This window comes from Staurois parvus, unplaced genomic scaffold (assembly GCF_062004578.1).
Source record: "Staurois parvus isolate SC_StPar_1 unplaced genomic scaffold, SC_StPar_1.0 ptg000530l, whole genome shotgun sequence".
In the NCBI taxonomy this organism is placed as follows: domain Eukaryota; kingdom Metazoa; phylum Chordata; class Amphibia; order Anura; family Ranidae; genus Staurois; species Staurois parvus.
This window is the reverse complement of record NW_028318326.1, coordinates 1,039,760-1,060,000: the sequence shown is the minus strand read 5'-3', so window position 1 is coordinate 1,060,000 and position 20,241 is coordinate 1,039,760. Positions and strand designations below refer to the sequence as shown.

The 20,241-nt window shown below is 40.5% G+C and overlaps 1 protein-coding gene across 3 annotated transcripts in view; it reads right to left on the bottom strand.

Annotated features, from left to right (window-relative positions):
• The window catches only part of SESTD1 (SEC14 and spectrin domain containing 1), a 187,768-nt gene that overhangs the window by 111,081 nt on the left and 56,446 nt on the right, over nt 1-20,241 (bottom strand). For all 3 annotated transcript variants that reach the window (XM_089690385.1, XM_089690386.1, XM_089690387.1), the window contains exon 3: nt 8,128-8,236. In XM_089690385.1, coding sequence (XP_089546511.1) covers nt 8,128-8,236 — 109 coding nt within the window. The remainder of the gene's footprint in view (nt 1-8,127; nt 8,237-20,241) is intronic.

The following is a 20,241-nucleotide window of genomic DNA, read 5'->3' as shown; positions in this document are numbered from 1 at the left end:
CATAACACCTGCTATTAAAGCTAGTGTGAACTTAGCCTAGGTCTTGCCTGACATTTTCTCTGGTCAATCTTTCCAGGTCTGGTTCCATCTATTCGCCACCCGCCTGGGTCCTTGAGCGCAGGAGATTTCGCTTATGATCTACTGACATTTTCTTAGTCACATCCTACAGCAAAACCCACGGTTCGCAGAGAGCTTCCAAAGCATCAGAGGGATCTCATTGTTAAAAGGTATCAGTCAGGAGAAGGGTACAAAAGAATTTACAAGGCATTAGATATAACATGGAACACAGTGAAGACAGTCATCAAGTAGAGAAAATGTGGCTCCACAATGACATTACCAAGAACTGGACGTCCCTCCAAAATTGATGAAAAAATGAGAAGAAAACTGGACTGGGAGGCTGCCAAGAGGCCTACAGGAACATTAAAGGAGCTGCAGGAATATCTGGCAAGTACTGGCTGTGTGGTACATGTGACAATAATGTCCCGTATTCTTCATATGTCTGGCCTATGGGGTAGAGTGGCAAGACAGAAGCCTTTTCGTACAAAGAAAAACATCCAAGCCCGGCTACATTCTGCAAAAACACATCTGAAGTCTCCCAAAAGCATGTAGGAGAATGTGTTATGGTCTGATGAAACTAAGGTTGAACGTTTTGACCATGATTCTAAAATATATGTTTGACGCAAAAAAACACTGCACATCACCAAAAGAACTCCACACCCAAGTACGGTGGTGGCAGCATCATGATCTGGGGCTGTTTTTCTTCAGCTGGAATCGGGGCCTTAGTCAAGGTAGAGGGAATTATGAACAAATACCAGTCAAAATTGGCACAAAACCTTCAGGGTTCTGCTGGAAAGCTTCTGCTGGAAAGCTGAACATGAAGAGGAACTTCATCTTTCAGCATGACAAGGACCCAAATCATACATCTAAATCAACAAAGAAATGGCTTCACCAGAAGAAGATTAAAGTTTTTAAATGGCCCAGCCAGAACCCAGACCTGAATAAGATTGAAAATCTGTAGGGTGATCTGAAGAAGGATGTACACAGGAGATGCCCTCACAATCTGTCAGATCTGGAGTGCTTTTGCAAGGAAGAGTGGGCAACAATTGCCAAGTCAAGATGTGCCATGCCGATAGACTCATACCCAAAAAGACTTGAGTGTTGGAATCAAATCAAAAGGTGCTTCAACAAATTATGTGTTTAAGGGTTATTTTAGTTTTTTATTTTTACTTCCCTTCACCATAAAGATTTAAGTTTGTTGTTCAACTGAGTTGTACAGTTTATAGGTTACATTAAAAAGGTGGAAAAAGTTCTGAAATAATTTATCTTTGTCTCATTTTTTTTTACATCACAGAAACCTGACATTTTAACAGGGGTGTGTAGATTTTATATCCACTGTAAACTCCTTTGTGAATTTCTCATGTCTTTACTTATGTATTTCTCCACATGTATAAACAGATCAGTAAAAGTGACAATGGTTTGACAAACTATAATACCACCAAAAGTGCTTACCAGCAACCTTTATTTTACATGGCGTAAAGAATTATTTGAGGTACTGATAATTTATACATGGTTACATACTTGGAGCAACGTAACTATGGATATATAATACCTGGCCGATGCCCTTGGAAACTGGAAATCATTTAAGTAGCCACCACTACTCCAGTGATCTCTACTTGCTTCCAGGTCCAGCATAAAGCAAGTGATCTCTTGCATTTTGAACACAGGAAGTTAGCTGCTTGGCACAGGTGCCATTCAGATGTAATCTGTAAATACCCATGCTAAGTAATGAAATAAACTAAAAACTTGAGACTTAAATCGTATTGTGACGTAGTTGCTGTTATATTGTCTTGTTATAAAACACCAGATAATGTGAAGAATAAAAAACTAATTCTGGGCCTATAATTTTCCAATTCATTAGGTCCAGGCCAAGTCTAGGTCTTCTGCCCAAGCATGATGCGTAACTACAATGCACACTGTGTGATTCAATCATGGGCAACTGGGAATCACAATAGATGGTGCCATTTTGCTTCCCTGTAGAAAACATTTGTATTCAGCCCCCTTTACTCTGAAACTCCTAACTAAAATCTAGTGGAACCAACTGCCTTCAGAAGTCATCTAATTAGTAAATACAGTCCACCTGTGTGTAATTTATATCTCAGTATAAATACAACTGTTCTGTGAAGCCCTCAGAGGTTTGTTAGAGAACATTAGTGAACAAACAGCATCATAAAGGCCAAAAAACACAACAGACAGATCAGGGATAAAGTTGTGAAATTTAAAGCAGGGTTAGGTTATACAAAAATATCCCAAGCTTTGAACATCTAATGGAGCACTGTTCACTCCATCATCCGAAAATGGACCGAGTCTGACACAAATGAATACCTACCAAGACATGGCCGTCCACCTAAACTGACAAGCGAGACAAGGACAGCATTAATCAGAGAAGACGCCAAGAGGCCCATGGTAACTTGGGAGGAGTTGCAGAGATCCACAGCTGAGGTGGGAGAATCTGTCCACAGGACAACTATTAGTCGTGCACTCCACAAATATGGCCTTTATGGAAGTGTGACAAGAAGAAAGCCATTGTTGAAAGAAAGCCAATTGCAGTTTGCGAAAAGCAATGTGGGGGACACAGAAAACATGTGGAAGAAGGTGTCCTGGTCAGATGAAACCAAAACTGAACTTTTTGGCCTAAAAGCAAAACGCTATGGGTGGCGGAAAACTAACACTGCACATCACTCTGAACACACCATCCCCACCGTGAAACACGGTGCTGGCAGCATCATGTTGTGGGGATGCTTTTCTTCAGCAGGGATAGGGAAGCTGGTCAGAGTTGATGGGCATAAGGAGGGAGCCAAATACAGGGCACTCTTAGAAGAAAACCTGTCTGCAAATAGTTAAAGAGATTCACCTTCCAGCAGGACAAACGACCCTAAACATACAGGGCTACAATGGAATGGTTTAGATCAAAGCATATTCATGTGTTAGAATGGTCCAGTCAAAGTCCAGACCTAAATCCAACTGAGAATATGTGAAAAAAACTGTTCACAGACGCTCTCCATCCAATCTGACAGAGCTTGAGCTATTTTGTAAATTAGAATGGGCAAAAATTTCACTCTCTAGATGTGCAAAACTGGCATAGACATACCCAAAAATACTTGCAGCTGTATTGAATACATTGTAGTGAATACACATGCACGCCACACTTTTCAGATGTTTGTAAAAAATTTTGAAAACCATTTATTATTTTCCTTCCACTTCACAATTATGTGTCACTTTGTGTTGGTCTATCACATAAAATCACAATAAAATATGTTTACATTTTTGGTTGTAACATGGTAAAATATGGAAAATTTCAAGGGGTATGAATACTTTTTCAAGGCACTGTATGGGGCTGTTCAAGCTTTTAAGTATCATTTGGCATCTTTTCAATTAATTCTGCTTTTTTTATTCTATATGTATACATCCCTTTGCAAAGGACAGTGACTATCTTGATTTATTACCACCTGATAGCTATAGATAAGCCCATGAATAACCTACTTAGGTAATAGGAGATTATTTGTAGCCTAACTGTGTAAAAGGGGTTAGATATATACAGACCATTCATAACGTATTCAGACCCCCTTTACTTTTTTAAATTTTGACATGTTGCAGCCTAATACTAAAGCTGTTTAAATTCATTCTTTTTTTTTTTCTCATTAACCCTTAAGCTGCCAGGTCCTGTGCTCCACTTTCAAAAGCAGCTGGCCAGACCATTTTTGCAATTTTTCCATTGCTTTTTTATTGTTACTTTACAGCTTTCAGAGTTTGTAAAAAAGTTTTGTGAAGAGAAAAAAGGTATTTAGCAGTTTATATTTACTAAAATAATTGCATTTCCATGTTCTGTGTACTGTGGGAGACCAGGGTGAATGTAGGGTCCTGGGTTTAGTTACACTTTAAATAAGAGAAGGTTTCAAAAGAGGCTTTCCTGACTAATGAATAATAGTATGTATCTTGTGGTGTTCGCTCTTCCGCAGGACAATTGCTTTTAAAAGTTTAACATTACTACAATACTTTAGCACTTAAGGCTTCTTCTGAGTACATTTTGGAGATCTTTGTTATACTGCGTCACTTCATATAGTCAATGGAAAGCATACATTAAAGTAGTAACACAGGCAAAACTTTTATTTCCATTTTGGATAGAGTAAGGGAGAGTTATAACCCCTGTCAGATTTTGTTTTCGCCATCTGTGTTCCATTGTGGAGATTTCCATTCATTTCCTTTCCCAAAGACAAACAGGAAGTGAGAGAAAGTCCTTGCAAACTAGGCGAATTCCTCCCCCCCCCCCCCCCCCCAGGTCACCACAACTAAAGTCCCCACTGGAAGATTTTCTTTCTACTAGTTTTCTTTTACTTTCAAAGATAATGGTAAACAGGAGAGATAAAGAGGGTGAAGCTCCCTAACGGGGACACCCTCTCCACTCTATCCAAAACTCAAAAAACATTTTGCCTTTAGTTATACTTTAATAGTTCCCCAAAAAACCACCAACAAATTCACTAACAATAATATTGTATAAATGGTAATTTCTGCATATAAAGATACATGGCTATAATCAAAATAGCCTCAATCAAAACCGAAGAGAAAAAAAAAGAAAAAACTAGTGGAAACAGGTGGGCACAATTCTGGTAAATAGGAGGAAGCAATATTTTATAGAAAGGAAGGGAGGCAGCTTGTAATAGCATATGTCTATATAAAAGTATTTCCATCACTGGAAGTGTGCAAGCCCAGTCCACCCAGCTGGATTGCTTCTATTTAAAAGAAATCTATCACAAAGCAAAATACCCACATGATGAAACTCTGGTGGAAGCAGACGTCCCCCTGACTCATACACCACACACTTCTGTCAAAGTGATAGTAAACTTGTTAACCGAGTCTGTGGGCACAATTCACTAAAGCTCATCACATGAGTTAAGTCAGTCACATGACCACATATCACATTCAATACTGAAAATGTCAATTCACTATTGCTAGTATGTGGTATTTACCGAAAATAGCAAAAACACTCGGTAAATACCGCATAAAAAGAGCTTAAAGTCAATTCACAAAAGGAAATAAATAATTAAACGCATGCGGTAAATAAGTAGTGGTCCATGCTTGCGGTATGTACTGTTATCGGTAGTACTGTCATGGGTTGTTAAGGAATGGGGTGGCTGCCGAGTCCCTTACAACCTATGAGTCATCAGTTGTCAGCTGAATGTAAAAAAAAAAAAAAAGCCGGCACTTAAAATTTTAAAAATTACGTGGGGGTCCCCCCCTTGCATCCATACCAAGCCCTTCGGGTCTGGTATGGATTGAGGGGAACCCCCACGCCGAAATTAAAAGAATAAATGGTAAGGGGGTCCCCCTAAAATCCATACTAGACCCTTATCCGAGCATGCAGCTCGGCAGGTCAGGAAAGGGGGGGGGGGGAACAAGCAAATGCCCTCTCCTGAACCATACCAGGCCACATGCCCTCAACTGTTCATATTCTGACATAAAACTCAAAGTGTGCCATGGTTTGGTGGCGAGTAAATATCACCTGCACCAATTAAAGCGGAACTACATTGCATCTGAGCAGCACAAACTGAAAACGCTATTTAATTCAGCTTTACAATTCAAAGAAAATTCCCCCATCCATCTATGTCTCCATGTTTTAATTTACAAAGAAATCACTTTGAAAAACACCCCCCTAGCATTTCTGGCCATCTTGAGTAAGGGTAGATGATTCATGTAGCATTTACTTCCTGGATTCCATCTGTCCTTAGCTCAGACATGCAGGCAGGAGGGTGTGCTTAGCTGAGAAAATCCCTCCTCCCCTCCTGAAGACTAGTGGGATGTATGACATCATTTGCCTAGGCATGGAAACCAGGAAGTAAATATAATATACTTTCCTATCTATTTACTAATGCTAGCAGCATAAGGATTACAAATAGTCAATGTTGGTTGAGAGGTTAGGTGTATTTTATGTAAGAGTAAGTACAGCTACTTTCCTTGTAGGATAACTTTAGAAAAGGACGATGAAGTGACCCAGTGTTGGCTTCACCCATTGCTGTTGTATATAGTAGAAGGGATTGAGATAGTTAGATCAATCTATCTATGGGTTTTCTACAGGGAGAACACAACAGAAGTGGTTTCCTTTCAGACACACTGTCTGATAAAGGTAAAACTTTAGTCAGAAAATTAAGTCCTGCCAGATCACTTAAGGCTGCGCCTGTTTGCAGGTATAACTATGGAAAACATTACAAATAAGTGTTTATATGGTTTACAATCCAGTGATAAACTGCCTCACCCTGATCTGCACAGTTGCTCTCTATTTTTAGGTATTGTGCCAAATTTGTAGAGGCCAATCTGCTGACAGCCTAAAAATTTACTGCTGCTCAAGAACTTTGGGCTTCAGCAAAATGGCAGCCTCTAGCAAGAAGGAACAGGAACAATGCTTGAAGCAATGTGCAGCACTCAATAATTTTGGTAGCAAAATTATTAATGTGGAAAGCCATGTTCCTTGCTAAAGAATATTATTCTTATCAAGTTGTTATGGGGAAAGTTCCACTTTAAACAGGCCCTTTCACACCGACAGTCCAATCGGGTCCACCTATCAGTTTTTCAGGCTGACCCGATCGGACCATCTATAGACCTCTGACACCCGCCGGAATCCGATCCTGTATGCCAAAAACAGACAGATGGGGATCTGTTACCCGTCCGTCTGGTGGATCAGATCAGATGGCAGTCGGATAGAAACAGACAGGCAGTTCGTTTCCATCCGACCGCCCAGGGGCTGACTGACTATTTGGAAACTCGGGCACTGCCCAAGGGCCTGGGGTCAGTAGGGGGCCCCATGAGATGCCCCTGGTACCTTTTTCATAGGCTTTTTTGAGTTTGGGCAAGGACACAGGGGCCCCATGACTTGTCAGTCCGCCCCTGCGACCGCCCCATAGAGGACCGCGGGCAGTGTCTGTGACCGCTCTCCAGAAGGCGGAGCAGACACAGACCTGTCATACGCCTGCTCAGCGGGGATCAACGGAGAGTTCCCATGCTGAGCAGGCAGATCCGCCGACGGGTCCATCCCATCTAAAAGGGGCTGTAAAGCTAAGAGGAAGAATTCTCTACTCTCACTTGTTTGTAAATGTCACCCTTAACCATAAACAGGCTTGCTGAATAATTTAATACAATATGTACAAAGGGAATATACCAGTTTAATCCTTAAGAAAAAAAAAAGAAGATATTGTTATAAAGTTCTGCCCTGACCATATTATCCATCTCAATACCAGACAATTTCACCCCCTTCCTGCCCAGGCCAATTTTCAGCTTTCAGCCCTGTCACACTTTGAATGACAATTACACAGTCAAGCAACACAAGCAAGCTGCTTGCTCTGGGGGCACTCGGAGACCTGAGAAGAGGAAGATTGGAGCTGCTCTGTACAAAACCACTGCACAGAGCAGGCAAGTATAACATGTTTCTTATTTTTTCTCTTTTTAAACAAAGAATCCTTTAGTATCACTTTAAACAGTGTTTAAGCTGCTTGCCAGATTTAGAAAGTTCATGCATTGTAATCAATCTATATGTTTAACATGGTATTTATCCCCTCTAAAAGATCACAATACTTCTCCAGATAATGCCTTCACCTAGCTTTCATTCCAGTAGCACAGTACCATTTCTGTTCAGTCAGTCTTCAGGGTCAGCATCTATTCCTAGACTGAAATAAATCATGTAAATTCTGCTGCATGCGCAGATATTGCACCAGGAGAAAGGGTCTCACTGGGGAAAAGGAGGCTGAGGATATGCTTCATTCTGCCTGCAGCAGACTGATGACATAAGCTTAGCCTAGGAATGTCATGTGATCAAAGCTTGAGCATTACTTTCAGTTGATATAATGCAAAGTTTTAAATCATATTAGAAATGTAACTTATCAAATTACAGAAAGGTCCACTTTAAAAGTACCAATGCTTTGTACATCATTATTGTGATCTACCATATTAAATAAATGGTTAAAACAAATATTCGAACAATGCTCCACAGTAACCATCACAAATGAAATGGTCTTGCACAGACATTTGGGTTCAGCTTTTAACGTTCACTATGATTAATTCATGCTAGAGGGAAGAAGTCACCTTGGGATGCTTAGTAGGTAGTCCAGGGTAACACTCAGCTCATCCATATTTGTCTGGTCTGAACACAGTGGGATTGTCAGAATGAGGCCGCTTCTTCTATCCTTTCCTCCTGGAGAAAGACAAACAATGTTACTAGAACAAAAATCCTTTTAAGATTGATAAATCCTCCAGGGCCAATACAAATCAACAAAAAGACAACACTGGTGTTATTTTAACTAAAACTGAAAAAAATATCACATCATGTAAATAATGTTGCAATGAATAAATCAAGGTTAATCTGGCATATGACATATTTAAACATTTATAACATTAGAATGGACAACACAATATTCTATTTGATAAAACAATCTTTTTATTAAAGTCCTTTAAAATCCAATAAAAGTAAAGCGTATAATACAATGACAGGCCTGAACTATAGCAGCCATGTTTGTGAGCTACTTTACTTTCTCAAACCCACCGGTCATATAAAAGTACTAGGCTTTAATCAAAATGAAGAGTAAATATTCTTGTGTTATGACCTAGAGGGGAGCAGCTGACGAAAAGGCACATATTTTAGGTTCTCAATGTGCAAGAATGAATAATTCATACTATTTATTCATGGCTTTTTGTATAATGTTAAAATGTGACTTTTGCTGAAATTAAGCGAAAGAGAAAAAATGTTAAATTGTTAAATCACCGTAACATCCCTTTCTCTGAGTTCATTGATGGACACAGCATCTTCTATTCTCAACCATAGGGTTATATCGCCACCTACGGGAGTAGAACACTAGGCAGAAAAAAAGAAACTCGGCACCGCCAATGGGCAGTCAGGCAGTCCAGTTAGTCACAAGCAGTGTCAAGAAAAAAAATAGAGAGGTGGGTGCTTTGTCCGTCAATTAACTCAGAAAGGGATTTTACAGTGAGTAACAAAAAAATCCTGTTTTCTCTTACGTTGATTGATTGACGGACACAGCGTCTTCTATTCTCAACCATAGGGACATCCCAAAGCAGCGCCCAGCAAGTGAGGGGTGGAAGAAAAAAGCAAGGCCAAACAAGTGGATTGCCTATGCAGAGAAGGGGTTTATACCTGCCAGGACTGCCCATAGGCGTTGACGTGTTTCTTTTTTCTGCATAGTGTCCTACTCCTGTAGGTGGCGATATAACCCTATGGTTAAGAATAGAAGATGCTGTGTCTGTCAATGAACGTAAAAGAAAATAATATAACTCTAGCCAATAGTTTTTTTTTTTTGCAATACGCACGGAATGGTTGGAAATTCTGACAATTTTTTCCCCCGTCGATGTTGTGTTCCGGGTACTGTCTGTGCTTGCTGTCAAGCCCCACTTGTACACATTCCTATTGGTCCATCACTAGCCAAAAGGAAGGTAAAAGGGCAGGAAAAGGGTGGGCAAGCTTGAGCACTATTAGGAAGTGCACCAGCTTTGCCTGTCAGAACGGCCCAGTATTCAGCCATGACAGGACGGTTTAGAATGCTGCTGGAGAAACCTCTAGGTGCCCACACTTAAGTGATAAACTCACGTTTGAACGCTGGAAATAGACAGTAGGTAACGCAGGTTAAAAAATGTCAGTTTTGACACGTTTGCACACTGCGTTTATACGCGTTTGCATTTAGAAGCGTTTTTTTAAAGATATGCACAGGAGAACCTCCCAAATGCCCAGAATGCACTGAAAAGTAGTAAATTATGAACTATTTCAGAGAAATCCAGAGACTAGAAGCAGAGACAGCAGTATGTGTTGAGATTAGCTTAGGTGTGAGTTGCTCATTAATATTTCTTTTTTTTTCCCAAGGGTGGGAAAAGTGACTGGTGGAGTGAGTCATTAAGGTCACCTGGCAGGGGGTCTTCATGAGGAATATGAGGTGTGAATGATCATTAACATATTTTTTGTTTCCAAGGGTGGGAGAGGTCTGAGGTGTGAATTGATCATTAGGATGTGTGACAAGCTTGGTATGAACATCCTGTGTTTAGTGTTTTGTCCATTTGAGTACCTTGAAAACCTTGAATGCATTTTTCATGATGAAAAAAGGCACTGGACAGCATCAGGAAATGGAAGAGTTAAAAAATGTTTCCAAACGGAAACGCTTATAAATGGTTAGCCCCATTTACAAGAGTTTGGCGTTTGCTGATAAAATCTACTGCTGAACGCAAGTTTTCTGCGTTCAAAAAAACGACTGTAAACTCAACTACCTGTAAACGACTGTAAACGCCATAACGTACATGGACACATAGGAATCCATTAGGGTGAGTTCAGGGGCTGCTGAAAAAGATGCTGAATAGCCCCTAAACGTGAGTTTATCAGCTGCAGTGTACATGAGTCCAAACAGAGGAGAGATGTTCTGTAGTTCACAAAGTGAAAAATGCTAATTGCTAAAAAGTCAGCATAGGCAGACTGCAAAGAAGTTTACAAGCTAACTTGATCTCTGGCAGGATCAACAAATATTTGTTTGCACTTATTGCCTCATTTATACAGGCACACTTATAAGAACACCCATGCAGGTTGCTGTATTTACCCACCCAGGAGGTTTGGGTGGTCTGTGCAGCCAGTCTGTACAAAGCAATGACAAGCGGACAGCTGCATGAGCTTCATGCGCATTCCTGAATGTTCATTCATGCATGACTCTAAATGGAGCCTTCCAGTGTCCTGAGCCTTGCATCAGGAGAAGTGAAAATGCAGAATAAATTTATTAAAGAAGAAAAATAAAATCTTAGGTGATGGTAAACAGAGTATAACCTATATGACTGAAAATCTGTGGCCACCTGACCACCGTCCCACATTTACCTGAACTTATCTTGTACAAAAGCAAATCCCTCTATAGTGTGTACTTGTCTCAATCCAGAGTACTATGTCTGCTGCCTCGTTCCCCCGCTATAAGCACGAGTTACTTCTGGCAAATTTTCCTGCCGCCAAGAGAAAAATGGTGACGGGGAGGGCATAGCCTGTGACTGACAGCCTCAGCTCTATTCCGATGTGCTGTGTGAAGGAGGGGATTTGGGGGGGGGGGGGCCTTCAGAGCTCGCCTCAATGATGTAACTTCTGCTCCCTGCCCCCTGCTTTTCAGTGCTAAGTATAAATTCTGCACTATGGAATGGATGCAGGGGAAAGACGACTGCATATAAAACAGGTTCAACTTATGTAGGAGGATTTGTTTAATCTCTTTGTATCACCTGAGGCCAGTCACTTCACTCCCTAAAGTGGTTTACAACCACTCTAAGGAGCTGAACCCATATTTGGGGCTACAACAGCCTCCAATCAGGGAAGGCTTTTAACAAGATCTTGGAGTATGTCTGTTTGAATTTGTGCTCATTCAGCAAAATGAGCATTTCTGAGGTTAGGTACTGATGTTGGAAGAGACAACCAGGCTGGGAATTGGCATTCCAATTCAACCCAAAAGGGTTCAATAGGGCTGAGGTTAGGGCTTTGTACAGGCCACTCATATTCACCCACACCAAACTCATCAAGCATGTCTTCATAAAGCCAGTTTTGTGCAGAGGGGCACAGTTAACAGAAGATCTGAAGTGCACTACTGTCTAAAATGTTTTGATGGGGAAGCCTGAAAAGTGCATGGCCAAGTAGAGAAGTGTGTCACTGTTAACTCTGTGCTGAAAACCAACTTAAGCTCTCCTCTCTCTTCCTGGTTGTGGAGGGAACACTGGCGCATTTGGTTGCCACTCCTCACACCGATTACAATTTTTTTCTTTTCAACTTTTTCACTTCTTTCAAAATTTTGACTGAATTTCTGAAATTCAGATTCTGATTAATAGGACTGACTTATTGGATTTTTGGATTCCATGGATTGAGTACTCTGATCTCTTGGTCCTCTGTAATTGTCTCACAATCTGCCCCAGCTTGCTGCTGACTCACGTCCAAATCTTCCCTTGATCACTGGACCTCTTCCCTTGCCCTGCACTGGACCTCTTTGCTTGCACTGCAATGTGAACAACTGGACAATTTAGCTAAAAGTTTTTTTTGGCTTTACTTGAAGGTTTTTAACTAACTCAATTTTTTTTGCACACCCACCCATATCAAAGGACACACCCTGGACCTTTTCATTGCTAATGGCTCTTTTGTCTCTGATTGCTCTTCTTTAAGACTGGCTGACCACCTAGCTATTCTTTTCAATCTGGAAATAGCAGTTTCTAACCTCTCCCTGTCTCAATCTGTTAATTAATCGCAACTCAGCTACTACAGATTGACCCAAATTTGTACATTCTGTTGCCTCCTCTTTATCTGGCATCTCCTCCTCTGGCACCTTTGTTGACAAAAATAGATGCCCTTAATCAGGCACTTTCATCTTCCCTTGACACCTTTACCCTATTAAAACTTGAACTGTCTCATTCTCCCGCCCGGCTCCATGGTATAATTCTCACTTACGTCCAGTGAAGGTAGTCTCATGGAGCCTTGAGCGTAGGTGGCGCCGTTCTGGACGGCCTGTTCACTAACAGTTTTGGAAAGATCATTTGTGTATTTATAAGGGTCAAATTGAGATGCCTAGATCAAACTAGTTCTCCCATGCCAAAGAAAAAAAATCTTAGCAACCCTAGACAACTCTTCTGCATCGATAGATTATTAAAACCTTGCAGTCCCTCCACATTACCAGCCTCAACACAGCTCTGTAACTATTTCTTCCATATCACTTCCTGACCCACCCAGTTTTACTGTTTTTTCTCTCCCTCTTTTCTGTACTAGACTGCATCTCTGATTAAATTGTTCTCTGATATGAAATCTTCCACCTGCATACTTGATCCTATTCCCACCCATTTATTTAAATCCTGTTTTAGTTCTCTATGTCCCATTATTCTCAATATCATAATTGACTCCCTTAGCACCAGTTCTGTACCAACGATCCTTAAAACTTCCGCTATCATCCCGGTACCAAAAACCCAACATGGTTCTGGACAATTTAAACAACATTCAACCCATATCTAACTTACCCTTCCTTCCCAAGATCCTCAGCAAGTTGTGATATCTCAGTAACATAACCACCTGGCTTTAAATAACCAATGTGGTTTTTGGCAACTGCATAGCACAGAAACCGCCTTGGTCAAAGCCACTAACGACCTTCTGTTAGCATCTGATTCTGGCTCACTAACTATTCTTATTCTACTGGATCTTAATTCTGCCTTTGATACTGTAGACTACAATCATTTTAATCTCTTACGTTGAAACCATATTTGAAGTCTCAGAATTGGCTCTGAAATGGCTTAAGTCATAGCTTACTGATCGCTGTCACTTTGTTTCTCTTGGAGAATTTCAGTCTGAAGTCGGTCCAGTCAAGTACAATGTTCCTCGGGGCTCAATCTTGGGTCCCTTACTTTTTATCATTTACATGTTTCCTCTTGGCCAGCTGCTTAGATCACATGGACTCAATTATCACTTCTATGCTGACGACACTCAGATATACATCCACACTAAACCGGATTCTACTTTGACTGCTTCTCTCCTATCTAACTGTATTTGTGATACAAATTAATCTCTGACAAGACTGAAGTCATGTGTATTGGCACCTCCCCATCAATTGTGTAAGACCAGTTCTGGTAGTCTATTGATGGCACTGTACTTGAACTTCAGTCTAAATTGAAAAATCTACGGGCGATATTTGATCCTAGCTTAACCGTTGATGCACATGTACAAAATGTTGTCAGAACATCTTTTTTCCACTTGAGAAACATAGCTCGGCACTGTCTTATGCTATCACATGCTGTAGCTGAGAAGCTGATCCATGCATTTGTGTTCTCCCGACTAATGAAATGCTCTACGCTAATAATGTACCTAAATCCACTATTAATCAACTACAATATGTGCAAAATTCTGAAGCAAGAATCCTCACTAGGTCTGGTACAAGTGATCATATTACCCCTATCCTGGAGTCCTTGCACTGGCTACCCATCAGGTTTCGCAGAGACTTTAAAATCCTCTTGCACACCTATAAGGCCCCATGTACACGGGACACTTTTGAATGATGGAAGCTGGCTGCTGGAAAACGTAGGTTAAAAAACATTTGTTTAGGCACGTTTGCATAACACGTTTATGCGCGTTTGCGTTTAGAAACATTTTTTAAAGATAACCACAGGAGAACCTCCCAAATGCCCAGAATGCACTGAAAAGTGGTAAATTATTAACTTTTTCAGACTGTTTCAGGTTAATACAGAGAGTAGAAGCAGAGACAGCGGTATGTGTTGAGATTAGCTTAGGTGTGAGTTGTTCATTAACATTTCTTCTGTTTCCAAGGGTGGGAAAAGTGACTGGTGGAGTGAGTCATTAAGACCACCTGGCAGGGGGTCTTCATCAGGAATTTGAGGTGTGAATGGTCATTAACATATCTTTTGTTTCCAAGGGTGGGAGAGGTCCGAGGTGTGAATTGGTCATTACAATGTGTGACAAGCTTGGTAGGAACATCCTGTGTTCAGTGTTTTATCCATTTGAGTACCTTGATATTGCTTTGCATACATTTTTCATGATGAAAAAAGTCTCTGGACAGCATTGGGAACTGGAAGAGTTAAAAAAAAATTTCAAACACAAACGCTTGTAAACGCGACTTGCTGCATTTACAAGCGTTTTGCGTTTGAAACGCTGATAAAATTGACTGCTGAACGCAAGTTTTCTGTGTTCAAAAAAACAACTGTAAACTCAAATGCCTGTAAACAACGATGTGTACATGGACACATAGGAAAACATTAGGGTGAGTTCAGGGGCTGCTGAAAAAAACGCTGAACAGCTCCTAAACGTGAGTTTGTCAGCTGCAGTGTACATGAGCCCTAAGGCTCTTCATGGCTTGGCACCCCAAGATCTGATTCCCACTCAGCAATGCCTATTTAAAAGAGACGTATGGGATTTTTTTTCCCTCCAATTACACTTACCTAAGTGGATGCAGCATCGTTCCGATGCTGCATCTGTTCCCTGCCGGCTCTAAGTGTGAGAACTCAGCGTTTTCATGACCGCCGATTGCTGAGTTCTCACCACCGCTGTGAGCAGAGCTGGTGCTGGGTTGTGGGGAGGGGCTGGCTCAGTCTCGCAGTGGCTCATTGAGAGGCTGAGCCAGGTGCTGCTCCAGAATCTGGGGTGGATCCCAACTTTAAAGTCGGGATCTTTACCCAGCCTGGACCAGCTGAGTGCTTTCAGCCTGCTGTCAGCTGAATCCGGGTCACAGGAGTGCAGAACAAACTGCACTCCTGTGATCCACAGGGGAAGTACAGGTAAAAGAGCTTTGGCTGTACTTCTCTTTTAATACCCTGCTTGGGAGCCCAAAAGAACATGAGATTCAAATAGGGCTTTTGGGTCTATGAATCCTGGCTCCATAAAACCTAGAGACATTATACGTTAGATACATTTCTACGATTTCAAGGAAAACATGTGGCTGTAGTCCACCCTAAAAACAAGCATACAGACACTAAAAGCAGGTTTTTCTTCAATAAACTAATGTTGGGAATTCTGTCATTGCCAACTTCTATTTTCCCAATCTTGATGAAATAGCCTTTGGCATTCAGAAATTGCCTGGGAAGATAAGACTTTGCAGGGATCATATGGATAGGAAAGGATTTTAACTTCATTTTAGAACGCAATATGGACTCGTCTGCACACAGAAGTCCACACGGATCATACTGAATACATTTAAACGTCTTCTCCAACACCACCTCGTGGATATTTAGAGATTATCTTACCCTTTTGACAAGAAGTACTCCTTCTCACCAGATCACAATATCTACAGCAGAACACACTTTGACCCCATCACCTAAGTCTATCATAGGAAACTTCCAATAGGATCACTTCAAGTCCTCTACAGGATTCTCTTCCGATAAATTAATTTTTTTTCCTCTATATTATTTCAATACCCGGCTTTCTCTTATCTTGCCCTTTACCTCCACATCTCTCTTCCTATATATCTCTCTCCCAATTGCTGGTATTAGTCAACATTGCTATGTGCGGAGTGTAACAATTTAATTACCAGAATGGACTGGAAAAAAATTTGTTTGCTTACCTATACACTAGCGGCTGTTGTCACCCTCAAAGTAATCTCCTTGTGAAGCAACATACTTTTCTAGACAACTGTGCCACTGCCGGAGACCTGGAATTTGTTTTCCAGAAAGCTGCACTGTATATTTTTCATGGCGTGCTGGATGTCTGGAATGTCATCAAATGTGTGTTCTTTTTAAAGCAATTTTTACAATTTGGAAACTGCCAAAAGTCTCAGGGTGCTAAATAAGGGGAATAAGATGGTTGGTCAAGTTTCGGAATGGATGTCTGGGATAGCAACTTGCAAACACTTAAGAGCAAGAGCATTGTCGTGGTGAAGAATCCACTTGTCAAGCAAGCGTTCTAGTCTTTCCTCAGAATAGATTCTTGTTCACACTCTGTTCACATTTGCATCTATCCTTTGCGTTTTTGGTTGCCCACTTTTTGCGTCATCGTGGATGGAATGTTCACATAAGTCTGTTGTAATAGAGCTAAAGTTTAACTCTTTTGCCAATTTCCTTGCAAAATTTGATTTTAATCCACTAATACAAGTTCCTGTCACTCATTTTCCGCCAACAACGCGGCAAACACATTTATTATTTTTTCCTTGTCTGCGAACCAAGTGAGTGCAAGTTACAACAAGTCTGAAAATGTGAATGGCTGAGTGACTCACCACCATAGCGTTACGGGAATTCCAGGAATTAAATTGTCATACCTTATATATGACGGCATGCAAGTATAGCAGATATTACAATATCATTACAATATGTTCTTCCACATATCAATATGTATTTATTAGGTTAAATTCCTACATAAATAATACAATGTTAAGTGCACTGTACTTCATAACATTTAAAAACTTCACTGATTCAATTTCAATGTATCAAAACAGGATGATATATACTGTACATGCCTAATGCCTCAACTGTATGTGTACATGGATAATTCCTGTTGTTCCTAGTGTCCTTTCCTTACTCATGAAGGGAAATTAAAACAGATTTTACATAAAATGCCTTTGTATGTTGTAGTATTAGCAGCACCCTACACTGGAAATATTTATATTTAATTTTGAGGGTGCTTACACACACTCTTTGCCATATACAAGTAATCTGTATAAAGAAAAGGAAAGACTAAAATTTCTCTCAAATATTTTTAATTACAGGGTAATATTTTTGGTAAGCAAGGACTGAACACAGTCCATTATACTGCCAAACAGGATGGGCATCTCTACTGAACCAGAGATCTAAAACACCCATGCAGAGGGTAGGCTGGTAGCCATAGAGAAACACAATACTATTGCTGTCACAAGCCAGTTAGTGTGCCATTATCCTGTATCTATAATGAGGCTGTTGCTGCCAAAATGATATGTGACACAAGGTTCTGGCATAGAGATCAGCCTGCTAGCAGATTTAGTGCACAGGGCTCAGAGAAGTAAAATACGGATCTGCTCAACAGGTGCTTCCAGGGTCTGGAAACTAATTTGATTTCTTCCTGAAGGGCATATGAATAATGTCTGTGGTTTACAGCCTAACTTTATGAATAGAATAAAAAGCCACATAAAATAAACTGCAGGTGTTAGTGAACAGGCGTGGAAAGAAACATGGCATCCAGCCTTGGCCTGCCTGCACTTCAGGCAGGAATATTGCCAGCTGTCATTTCTTTGTGACTGCGCGAGGTTCATGCTGTAGAACATAAGAGGTTTCTTGGACTTTGTCCCCATCATTTGCAAACTATAACAGTTGAATGTATTTGATTCTTTATTTTACTATTAAACATTTAAAATATAAGCATGATGCGGTTTGAAAGGCATTTTGGACTTTCTAATAAGAAAGCCCAGCACTACTTTTATGCTTTCTGGCAGACTGTGTGAATCCACCAGTTGAACCTTTGCCTTCCTAGTAATGTTGCGGGGTGTTCCTCCTCAGTCACTCAATACTATCTTGAGCACAGCAGTTGCCTAGAAGGTAAAGACTCCATGGAGGACAGACCCTATATCAAACCCCATACTAGCTAAAGTGGTAAATGAGAATATATTTACATAGTTGGTAAGGTTGAATGAAGACACAAGTCAATCTAGTTCAACCTGTGTGGGTGTGCGTGTATGTCAAAAACTCATATCCTATCCCTGTATATTGTGTTCACTTTGCCCATCCAAAAGTTTTGTTTTTTTTAAACTATCAATACTTCCCACTGACACCACCGATTGTGGAAGTGAGCTCCACATCCTTACCGCCCTGACAGTGAGAAACCTCCTACACAGTTTAAGGCTAAACCGCTTCTCCTCCAATTTCACTGAGTGACCCTATGTCTTCTTATACTCCCTGAGACAGAATAGTTTATTCATTATGCTAGATTCACCACTGAGGTATTTGTATATCGATATCATATCTCCTCTCAAGCGTCTTTTCTCCATGGAGAACATGTTTAATGTTTGTAGTCTTTCCTCATAACTGAGGTCCCCCAGGCCCCTTATTAACTTTGTTGCCTTTCTCTGAACTCTCTCCAGTTCTAGCACATCCTTTCTGAGGACTTGTGAACAGAACTGGACATCATTATTATACAGGATTTATATACTTCAGATGTGACTGAACCAGAGCTTTGTAAAGTGGCAGGATTATCATTTTATCTCGAGTAAATACCTTTTTTATGCATGCTAAAATTCTACCAGCTTTGCTTGCTGCAGCTTGGCATTGCTTGCCACTACTGAATCTGTCATCCACTAGGTCCCTCAGATCTTTTTCCATCCTGGATTTCCCCAGAGGTTCTTCCCCTAGCGAGTAACTTGCATTAGTATTTTTAGTCCCCAAGTGCAGTGCTTTACATTTTTCAATATTAAACCTCATTTGCCATGTATTTGCCCAGAGATTGAGCTATTTATACCAACCTCTATATCATTTATGAATAAATTAAATAGAATTGGTCTCATGACAGAGCCCTGGGGTACCCCACTTACCACTCCAGACCAGTCTGAATACACATTATAAATCACCACCTTTTGGACGTGCCCCTGTAACCAGTTTTCTATCCATGAAAAAACCCAACGGTCCACACCTACAGTCCTCAGTTTGTAAATTAAGCGTTTATGGGGAACTGTATTGAATGCTTTAGAAAAATCCAAGTATACCACATCAACAGGCCTTCCTTTCTCTAGATGGCAGCTCACACATCCTCAGAATGTTAACAGATTGGTTTGGCAAGTCCTGATTACTACTAATGATACTTTTTTCATCAGCAAAATCTTGGATATAGTCCCTTATCATCCTCTCCACTAGTTTACAGACTATCGATGTTAGACTGACTGGCCTATAGTTTCCAGGAATATATCTCTGTCCTTTTTTAAATATTGGTACCACGTTGAACCTTCGCCAATCAGCTGGTACCATTCCTTTCAGTTTGCTGTCCTTAAAAATTAGGAATAGCGGTTCTTTAGTGTACTTTGAGGACACTCAGGTGTAAGCCATATGGTCCTGGAGATTTGTGTTAAGCTTTTTAAGTCTTTTTCGGACACCAGCTTCTGTAAACCACAAGGGTATACTCTGTGATGTGCTAATAATGATACAGTCATGATTATTATACCCCTCCTTTTCCTTAGTAAAATCTGAGGAGAAGAATTTCTTTAGCACAGTTGCCTTCTCCTTGTCATTTGTAACCAACTTCTCTTCAGCATCTTTTATGGGGCCAATATGTTCTGACCTATTTATATCCGATAATTTAAGTGTACCAAAATAAAAAATATTTATATATTTTACTGTCCTGTATACAACTAATAAAAATGCTAAAATAATATAATACATTCAGCAAAGCAGTTCAAAAAAACTAACCCATATCAAAATCTCAATCTACTGCTGCAATGACAGTAAACATAAATTTGATTGACTGCTATGGGTTGCTGCATCTTTAGCACTCAATACACAAATGTTACAAAAATCCTCAGGTAGAACTAAACCCTCCTATCTTTTTCAGCCAAGGAAGCTGCCATTTTAGCTTCTGTTTGAACTGCAACTGCCATGGTGCTGCACATGTTATGTCAGTTATGATACCAGGCATTTGATGGTTTGACAGTTTAGTTGAGAACAAAAGCAAATGTGACAGTTACATTCCTGGCACGGCACGAATAGAATTGCTTTTTGAAACTGTTGATCGATGAGTTTATTCCCACTTTAACG